Genomic DNA, 10,696 nt, shown 5'->3' with positions numbered 1-10,696 from the left:
GAAAAGTGTGGAATCACGAGGTATAACGAACATGGACTTGGTCCAAGAACGCAATCAGTAACCTCGAATACCGAGTGTTCCATTTCCAAAGTCGACAAAAAGTTGCTTTTGTGTTTCGACTTCTAATACACACACCTACAAAAAATGGTTTGTTGGGTGAATTTTTGGTGTTCTTGTGTTGAAGAGGTCGTATATTCGATTCCCAGAAACTAGTGGACGGAAAATTCGCCTATGCATATCGATTAAAGACATATTCAGATGATCGGTCAACACAAGAAGCACCAAAATCAAAAGGGACCAACTAGGACCTTTTATCACACGAATTTCACAATTAAAGCTCCCTATTTGCCTACATAAAATGGACAGAGGGTGGACTTCATTGTTACAACTCTCATTCGTTCAAATAAAGGAATGTCTTTGAAAAAATAAACAGAGACAAAGGTAAAAAAAAAAAAAAAATGTATTGAAGGATCCTGACACCATTTTCTCCATGGCACTCTGTACATGTAAAACATTACACATAGGTACACAAAATAAGTAATATAATAAAACATGATCTATAGAGTTTAATATTCATTACATGGACTTGTAACAAAATACCTATTAGCTAATATTTCATATGTTACAGTCAATAGTTAAAATTAGTTACCGTTAGCAGTCTATGCAAACGACAAATAGGTTCCATACTTTCCTCAGGCAATCCTTAATGACTAAGACATATGACGGCAAAGTATAGAATTAGACTCGGAATGAATCGATTGACCTTCGCTTACTGGCACAAGAAAAAAACAAGGCTTGGCAAGCTGAGCTTTTACCCAATAAAAACTGTAACAGAATGAAGCAAACTGGTCTAGCCAAGCTCTAAACTGTTACCTAACCATAACATACCATGGCGGGGGTCATTGCAGGTGTTAATGGTCTTTTAAGAGGATTTTAAACTTAATACTAGTGATCCTGAATGTTAAAAGCAGCTTTTATAGTCAGAAAAAGAAAAAAACCTTACTGTGTAAGGCTATGAAGATTGATTCAAAATAAATAAAAAAAATATACCTACCTACGAAACTCAAATTCGCCTATGCATATCGATTAAAGACATATTCAGATGATCGGTCAACACAAGAAGCACCAAAATCAAAAGGGACCAACTAGGACCTTTTATCACACGAATTTCACAATTAAAGCTAGTTACCATCTTTCTATGGCCTCAATATCAAATCCTCACAGCCAGTTTTAGTTGATAAGTATACTCGTACAGATACATACCTCCACTTCATCTACATTGTTCTCTTCACTCAAGTTTGGGATATTAATTTTGCCTTGCACCTCTGTATCATTGCCAGATGCAAAGCCTGTCCAGTTGATGGTGATGTCCCATTCATAAAAGAATATCAACTTCCCCTTTCGGTTATTGATCACAGCCTCTCCCTCACACTTTTCTATGTCCTTCAGTTTCACTTTGGCAGTTTTCATTTCAATTTCCAAATTAAGGAACAATGCTTTGATTTTGTCTTTTGACCACTGGTTTGCATTTTTCTCTGTCCTAAAATGTGAAACAAAACAAAGTGAAAATTTGAGGATGATGTTTTTCAGGGGGGAATCAATTCTTTGATATATACAATACATTAGGTACTTACCTATACCGATTGAAAAAAAAAAGATGAAAAGTGCCATTAAAATCTAAATTGGAAATATCATTTGAAAAGCTTTGTAAGTATTTGGACCAACTTATGATCACCAAATCCTAGTATTTAGCATTTCACTAAATAATTCACACGGGGAATTCTTTGATTTAAATAATACATTAGGTACATACCTATACCAATTGAAAAAAAAAGATGAAAAGTGCCATTGAAATCTAAATTGGAAATATCATTTAAAGAGCTTTGTAAGTATTTGGACCAACTTATGATCACCAAATCCTAGTATTTAGCATTTCACTACACCAAATCCTAGTATTTAGCATTTCACTAAATAATTCACATGACACAACTTTAACTTGAAGTTACTGAGGCTGAGTTGTACTTACCAATGCCAGTTGTTCACATTTGTAGCATCTGGCCTCTCCTCAACAATCCATCTAGGATCTCCTTCTCCCCATTTAGCCATGTTTAAATTAAAATAATAGACAGGAACTGGAAGTATTTACAAGGTGTATGTCTGAGGAAATGAAACAAATAAATCTGAATTGTTGCTTAGTTTGACATTGATTTTCTTACATAAGTAGATTTCTTTTGATTTTTCATCAACTTACACAAATCTTATAAGTAGGTACATATAGCTTGGTTTAAAATTGAAAATAATTTGGTAAGGCCCATGTATTCAAAACTTTTTTAAGTTGCTGGACATTTAGGTAGTCATCTCATCTGTTTTTGAGTTCTACCTACTAAACTATTGAACAGCTAGTAAACTTGGACAAAAAGTGCCTACATGTTCAACAGAAAAGGAAAAGGAATTTTTTCATTGTTATTTGAGGCTTTTTGGACCTTCACAACTCCCAAAGGGCTCCTTTTTCTGAATGAAGTCTACAAGTTAGCTGAGCCAGCCAAGTTATTGTGAAATAGAATCTTCTAGACTTGTATCTTTTCCAATCATAATAATAATAATAATAATAATAATAATAATAATAATAATAAATAAATTGAAGGTTATAGGAAAGGAGACTGATATCTAGTACTCTTTGCCATTTTCCAAGTCTTTCGCTCTTCAGTGATACTCGGCCACTGAATTAAAGCTCCTATCTTGTGATGGGTAGTGTAAAGTTAAGTCGATTCTATATTCAGGATTCGATCTGGATTTCCGTTGACCTGCCTCCAATCACGGCCAATTCAACGGAATCCTGATAAAATGATAATATTGATAATGCCCTATCAGAATATTCATAAAATATGATCATAATTATATTTGATAAACCTGTCGACGCTTATGGAATAAAAGCGGACCTACCTACCTAAGGCAGTTGATCAAGTTGGATTTTAATAGGTAGGTACTTTATAAGTACCTATAGAATCTCAAAAAAAAAATCATTCTCCCTTCTATAATACCCTAAAAAGGTCAACTTTACGAAAAATCTTGTTTCGTGAAAATTTGCAAATTTGTCGTTAGTCGCTATTGTTGTTAAGCGACGATATTATTGATAAACTTATTTTTTTTTTTTTATTTTTTTTTTATTTTTTTTTTTTACTCTACCCCAAAAATTCAATGGCCTCATTGAATGAATGAACGGCCAATTTTTTCAACTTTTGTTTCGTTTTACACTGGAAAAAAAGTTGTTTCAACAATCGAAGTGGTCCTTGCATTTATGGAGTTGTCTAGTACAATAAAACTCTTACTTGAACCCTAATTATCCGTCCCATAAGGCTTCCGTAGATATAAGTATTGAGACAACTATTTACGTTCTTTTTCTCATTTTTCTTGGCGTTTCCACACGACCAATTTCTTTGCCTCAACTCGCGGCATTAGTTAAAATATTCCGTAACCGTAATCCTTCAAATTGGCCATATAAAGCCATTTATGTTTGTCCCACCCACGCATTAAGTCTTTGAGAAATTATAATTAATGTCATGACTAACGTAATATTGCTAATTGATTTTTTATGCTGTGAGCAAAACGTACTTTCGATCAGGTACCAAATCAGTGACATTTTCGACGTCTTTTCGAAGTCTCAATAGTTATCGGAAAGAATTTTGGTATAGCAAATCTCCGTGGCTGAGTGGGTATCACACCAGGCTTGCCCTCAGGAGGTCCTGGGTTTAATTCCCGGTAGGGTATAAGTTTTGTCGGCTATGTGCTTGAAGTTCGGGGTGCACTCAGCCTCGTGAGGACAATTAAGTAGCTACATACTTTAATCGAGTAGCGACCAGTGGCGGTATTACCGGAGTAAAGTAGTTCTGTGATAAAGAAATTGTGAAAAAGCTCTCAGCTTCATCATCACAAATTTAATAAAGTTTATTTAGATTTTAGATTTTTTCAGTAAATTTTCATTTTCTAATAGGTATATTTATTTTGTCAAAGTTTTGTCTGTTATTATTTAAATCCAACCAGCCACCTTTAGTTTTCTCTACCAATTTCTGACACCATTTTCTCCATGTGTCGAAGTTGTACTGGGTTTATTGGAAAGTTGAAATATAGCTGGTCGAAGTTTTGTCGGCTATGTGCTTGAAGTTCGGGGTGCACTCAGCCTCGTGAGGACAATTAAGTAGCTACATACTTTAATCGAGTGGCGACCAGTGGCGGTATTACTGGAGTAAAGTAATTCTGTGATAAAGAAATTGTGAAAAAGCTCTCAGCTTCATCACCACAAATTTAATAAATTTTATTTAGATTTTTTCAGTAAATTTTCATTTTCTAATATATTTATTTTGTCAAAGTTTTGTCTGTTACTATTTAAATCCAACTAGCCACCTTTAGTTTTCTCTACCAATTTCTGACACCATTTTCTCCATGTGTCGAAGTTGTACTGAGGTTATTGGAAAGTTGAATGGAATATAACTATTCTGCAAACAACACTTTACTCACAGTTTCTAATATATTACTTTCAATTGTTACCTTGAATCCTAGAATAGCAAACCATGTCATCTTTTGACCTCCGGGCATCGACCATCCGTTTGTTTTCACCAGACAGCATTCTCAATCGTGGGAAGTATACCCGTTTTTGTTTATCAACGTTGCATAACATGAATCGTCTTATTCTGATGAAATAAAGATCCGTACAAGGAAAGTTCTATTCAGTTCTTCTGGTAAATGCTAGAGAAGTCACGGATTTGAAAAACGTGATGACAAGCTGTAGATTCAGTTAAACTGTTGAGATGTAAGAAATTGAGTTGTGAATGTGTCATGTTGACCATAGTGGTTGCTACTTCCATTAGATACTCAGTAGTTCCTCAGCTTTCCTACTTTGAGTTCAAACTGTCCGTATACTTCGACCACTATCTGAAGAAAAATTCTTCGAGATAAAAATCTAGTTAGGTATGTAATAGGAATTTACAGTGTTTCCTGTGAATATTAAAGGAATTTATGACAAGCCTAACGCATAAAGTGGCATATTTCCTGTACTGACAACTATACATAACCGGAGATGAATCTTCAGTTTTCCTCATAAGGAAGTACCAACCCGGTTTTCAGATAGGTATCTTCTACTTGGAGATGTTTACATCTAGAGGCTTTAAAAATCCGTACATTTGTGGTTTTACTCAGCTTTCAGCCTCTGGTCCCTCAGATATCAAGGGTCACTCAAATATAAGTGGTTCCACGTCCCTCAAAGAACGTTTTGTCAAATAACGTTGAATAAGGTTGTCACATTCCTCAAATAACTTTGATTACGGGAAGGTACCTAATAATTTCCAAGGGTTCCATGTCCCTCAAAGAACTTTTTGGTTCAAACGACTTTGAGAAACGCTGGAAACCTTACATAACAGTCGTGTCATGAGGATTGAGAAGAGACATAACTGTTATTATCACATAATGATTTGTTTTGAGATTTCAAGTATCATTAGTTTGAGTTTTTCTTGTCACCAGTGCTGTTATCTTCTCCGAACCAGTTTTCACTGAAAAAGAAAAGAGAAAAGTGGATAGGTTAGATTCTTTCTCGTTGGTAAACAGATAAAGTTCGCTGAGAATGAACACGATCAAGGGACACTACCATAGGAGAGGAAAATGATGCACCATCATGGGACACTACATATGGAAATTATTGACCTCTACTTCGATCATCTATGCAATTCTGTTCTGTATTTAACCAAACGAAGTTACTATTCCCTACTCTCAAATATGCTCAAAGAATAACAACCACTCTAACGTGATACTCCAAGACCCAGGTGAATGAAGTTCGTAGAAAATGCCCTACGTCCTCTGTGTCTTTTACAGCTGAACTCCATACACAAAAATCCCAATCTGAGGCTTAGGTGTAGGGGCAAACAGCCCTAAAGATGGGTTAAGCTTCTACGAATCTAACGTGCCTTTTACTCGAGATTTTCAAACTTATTATCATCAAGACTTGGCAGGGATCTTTTACAAGCAAGTTTCTTTGTGACGATTATTTGCACTAGACTACCAACTAAGGTACCAGTAATTGCAGTAGTAAGGTTGTGGTTGTGGCCTTGTTGAACATAGAGGGTGTGTCCGAAACGGCTTAAGTTTTGAGACAAATTTCGAGTTGAAAGATACAGAAACTCTTCTAAAATGTACTTTACAAACTAACTGTTATAAGCAGTAGGTATCTAGGTACCAAATTTACATTGAAGTTAAATCATATATACGTATAAATGACTTTGAAATATATTCTCTAGCATTTGAAGGCAATTAGCCGCATGTAAGGTAGGTATCTAATAATAATACTTTTTTCTGCAGGCAAAACAGTACTTAAGGTTGTAGGTAAATACTATAAATATGTAATTCATTATAAATGGTACACAAACATATTATTATATGGAGGTAGGCACGAAAGATACGCGGAAATGATTTCGTTTTTTTACGCGCCGCAGGCACTTGGATGTGTTTTTATAATGGTAGTTATATTAGGATCAATTTGATAAGGTTAAAGTTATTAGGAGCTATTTTACTGTCAGTTAAGTCAGTTTATTCGTAGAATGTCAAGTCTACTCTTCAAGTATTTATCTATGAGTCCTTTTTGGTACCTATAATGTGCCTATTTACCAAGTAGGTAGGTATACCTATGAAATACCTTTTTGGTGCCTATGTCCCACAAGTAGTTAAAACTATGACACTATGAGATACCTATTTGGTACCTGTGTGCCAAGTATGTACCTATGAGTCCTTTTTGGTACCGAGCTATGTACAAATCTATGAGAGATACCTTTTTGGATTACGTTGAGCAATCGGTTTGCGCGGATTGCAGCACGACAGGTATTGTCTCGATGTCTCCATTTAAGTCTGATTGTAGACTTGGTTCTTGATTCCAACAACCCTTACCTTTATATTTTGTTTCACCGAAGGCGTTAAACGAAATGACTTGGCGGTGTGTCTATAGACGGAACAAAAACATTTCGTGTCGAAAACACGAGTCAAGAATTCGGTGGAGTTGAAAATATCAAGATCATAATGAAAGTTTGTGATTTGAAGACTGCAAGACCGGACCAGTTTACTCCAGTCACTGGTGTAATAAGTAAAACTCTGGACAACCAGTAAAAATATAGATAGCAGCGAAAGTTTGGTGATTTTGGCACATCCGCTAACTAGACTAGAAAATAAAGATTCTCCCTCCCATACCATCTCATACGAGTATTTCTTGTTAAAAGTCTTCTCCATCTCTTTCTCCCTTATTCCTTAGCGTATTCTACAAATAATTACATCTTACAGGATTTTTTTCCCTCGAGCGAAAAAAAAGGAAAGAAAATTACCCTCATCATTTTCTTTTCTTCCTAACGTTCACATCTCTCTCGTGCTTCTTTCTCTGTTCTTCTCCTTCTTCTTCTTTTTCTTCTTCTTCCTCTCCTCCTCCTCCTCTTTCTTCTAAACTCATCCTCCTTCTCTTCTTTCTACTCCTTTTCTCCTGCACAATTTCTTTCTTATCCACCTCTTAATCTCCTCCTTCATCCCTTCTTTCTTCTATTTCTCATCTTTCTTCTAATCTACATTTCTTTTTCTCCTTCCTTCTACTTTTCTTACTCCTCCTATTTCTTCTAGTCTACTTCCCCTGATTTTTCTTTTACCTCTAACATGGCCTTTTCTCCTATCCTATACCCTGTCTTCCTTCTCTCTTCGCTTTCAGGACAATACTTAATTACTTTCCGTGTCCGCTTTGACCAATGACCGTGTCAGATACTCCTCTTCCAATATTCTGCAACTTGGACCGCCGCATCATATACGCGTATGCTAGCAGTAGGTCTCGAAATAAGACCTCAGCATTTACAGTTCCCTCTATCCAACCTCTTTGAAGAAGAAAGAACAAACTTCTCTCGTTTCTGTCTTTCATAAATTCTACAAAATCTTCCCATTTGCCTATGAAAATGGTTTTGTCTTTCTCTATCTCCCATCATCAAGTGAAGGTTTTCCTTTTGTTCTCGCTTTCTCTCTCTCTCTTTAATCTCTTGTTATTGTTTAATCTCTCCCCACACTGTTTCTTCATGGTTTTCTTTGTTTTTAGTTCTTTTTATTTTGTACTTTTCTTTATTCTCCTTTCTCTTTTGTGGAGAGATTTATGTATCTAAATATGTTGTTCTTTACAACTTCTCCCATTCTTCTCTCTCTCTCTCACACGTTTTCTTTGTTTTTAGTTCTTTTTATTTTGTACTTTTCTTTATTCTCCTTTCTCTTTTGTGGAGAGATTTATGTATCTAAATATGTTCTTCTTTACAACTTCTCCCATTCTTCTCTCTCTCTCACCTTTCTCTCTCTCTCTCTCTTATTCTCTATCTCCCTTTCTCTCTCCCTTTGCTATTTCTGGCGTTTATTTTGTATTGTTGAAACAACAACAATGCATCTTGAAACATAATGGTATATTATGAATAAGGAGAAGGAGAGAGAGAGAAAGAAAGAGAGAGAGGGAATCAGAAGTAAAGAGTAAGTGTGAGAGATGTTAAGAGATAAGAGAGAGAAGGAAGGGAAAGAAAAGGAACAAAGGAAAGACGAAGAATTAAATATAAAGATGAAGAATAAGGAGAAAGGGACGAAACGGAAAAAAAAGAAAAGAAAGAAGAATAACTCTTCTCTCTCTCTCTCACACCTCTCTCTCTCTCTCTCTCTCTCTCTCTCTCTCTCTCTCTCTCTCTCTCTCTCTCTTATTCTCTATCTCCCTTTCTCTCTCCCTTTGCTATTTCTGGCGTTTATTTTTTATTGTTGAAACAACAACAATGCATCTTGAAACATAATGGTAATATGAATAAGGAGAGGGAGGGGGAGGGGGAGAGAGAGAGGAGGGGGAATGAGAAGTAAAGAGTAAGTGTGAGAGATGTTAAGAGATAAGAGAGAGAAGGAAGGGAAAGAAAAGGAACAAAGGAAAAACGAAGAATTAAATATAAAGATGAAGAGTAAGGAGAAAGGGACGAAACGGAAAAAAAAGAAAAGGAAGAAGAATACGGGGAAGATAGAGAAAGAAAAGAAATAGGGGAAAGAGGAAGAGAAGGAGGAGGAACAATAAGGCGGAGAAGGAGAGAAAGAAAGATCGAATGAATCTCAACTTTCTCTCTCTCTCTTTCTCCGTCTCTCTCTACTTCTCTCTCTCTCTTTCTTTCTCCCTCTACTTCTCTCTCTCACTCTTTCTTTTCTCTCTCTCTATCTCTCTCTCTCTCTCCATCTCTCTTTCTATTTTTCGTTCTACATTCTATTCTTCCGAGTTGAACTTTGGTACAATAACAACACATTGTCAACAACACGAAGCAAACAAAATTCTCCATCATGGCTTTCATGGTCCTCAGAGACTTATACTTATACACAAACTTATTGTGTAATGTAACCTGCAATATTTCGCTTGATGCATTTTAATGATAAGGAACCTTGACACTTTAATACAGCATTCCAGCAATAACACCATAAATTTCTTCCACTCTAAATTGTGGCACCCCATGACTTTTTTTTCTCGGTGCATGAAATTGAGCTGACTAAAATTTTATATATTTCTAGTTCTACCCTTCAGGCAGAATGACTTACAATCGGCTTTTCTGTTTCCACAGTCGACTCCCCAGTAGTAGTTGCAGTGGTTGTGTACAAACCTTGACACTTTAATACAGCATTCCAGCAATAACACCATAAATTTCTTCCACTCTAAATTGTGGCACCCCATGACTTTTTTTTCTCAGTACATGAAATTGAGCTGACTAAAATTTTATATATTTCTAGTTCTGCCCTTTAGGCAGAATAACTTACAATCGGCTTTTCTGTTTCCACAGTCGACTCCCCAGTAGTAGTTGCAGTGGTTGTGTACGTTTCCATTTCCATCGTACAGAAGTCCATTTTCACACTGTTCCAGAGTCAACGTGCCATTGGTACACTTGTAGAATTGGTCACACAGTTGTGGGTGAGGGTAGGTTTGAACTCCGTAGGGCTCGGGACATCCTGAAGGCGCCTGCAGCAGAGGCTGAGCCAAAACCACTGAGAACAGGGAAAACATTTTGCGTGAATTACACATAAACATCCTAGACTGGAGAGTACCTATACAATACCCTGGAAAAATTACTGAGAGTATTAGGAAAAATTTGTTAATCTGAGTCAAAATCAAAATCTTTGATGAAAGCTCCTATAGGTACTAAAGAACAAGTAATAATAATACTTAATAATAATAATAATAATAATAATAATAATAATAATAATAATAATAATAATAATAATAATAATAATAATAATAATAATAATAATAATAATAATAATAATAATAATAATAATAATAATAATAATAATAATAATAATAATAATAATAATAATAATAATAATAATAATAATAATAATAATAATAATAATAATAATAATAATAATAATAATAATAATAATAATAATAATAATAATAATAATAATAATAATAATAATAATAATAATAATAATAATAATAATAATAATAATAATAATAATAATAATAATAATAATAATAATAATAATAATAATAATAATAATAATAATAATAATAATAATAATAATAATAATAATAATAATAATAATAATAATAATAATAATAATAATAATAATAATAATAATAATAATAATAATAATAATAATAATAATAATAATAATAATAATAATAATAATAATA

At 34.5% G+C, this 10,696-nt stretch overlaps 2 protein-coding genes across 2 annotated transcripts; both read right to left on the bottom strand.

The window, feature by feature from the left end:
- Nucleotides 1-1,263: 1,263 nt before the first annotated feature.
- Nucleotides 1,264-2,168, bottom strand: LOC103517320 (activator of 90 kDa heat shock protein ATPase homolog 1; the record flags this gene model as incomplete). Its single annotated transcript, XM_008482347.2, is given in 2 exon segments — nucleotides 1,264-1,540; nucleotides 2,027-2,168. Coding segments are annotated over 2 exon segments (357 nt in total), but the record flags the coding sequence as incomplete, so codon positions are not given.
- Nucleotides 2,169-9,769: 7,601 nt separating this feature from the next.
- On the bottom strand, nucleotides 9,770-10,100 carry LOC103517322. The gene has a single exon (XM_026829456.1). The coding sequence runs from the start codon at nucleotides 10,085-10,087 to the stop codon at nucleotides 9,779-9,781; it is 309 nt and encodes a 102-aa protein (XP_026685257.1). The 5' UTR covers nucleotides 10,088-10,100; the 3' UTR covers nucleotides 9,770-9,778.
- Nucleotides 10,101-10,696: the final 596 nt, after the last annotated feature.

The sequence above is a fragment of the Diaphorina citri genome, unplaced genomic scaffold (genome assembly GCF_000475195.1).
Source record: "Diaphorina citri unplaced genomic scaffold, Diaci psyllid genome assembly version 1.1 scaffold1810, whole genome shotgun sequence".
Classification (NCBI taxonomy): Eukaryota; Metazoa; Arthropoda; class Insecta; order Hemiptera; family Psyllidae; genus Diaphorina; species Diaphorina citri.
Note: the sequence above shows the minus strand (reverse complement) of the source record. Positions and strands in the feature narration are given on the sequence as shown.

Coding starts and splice junctions, on each gene's coding strand:
- LOC103517322 (XM_026829456.1), bottom strand. CDS start 10,087: ATGTTTATGTGTAATTCACGCAAAATGTTTTCCCTGTTCTCAGTGGTT.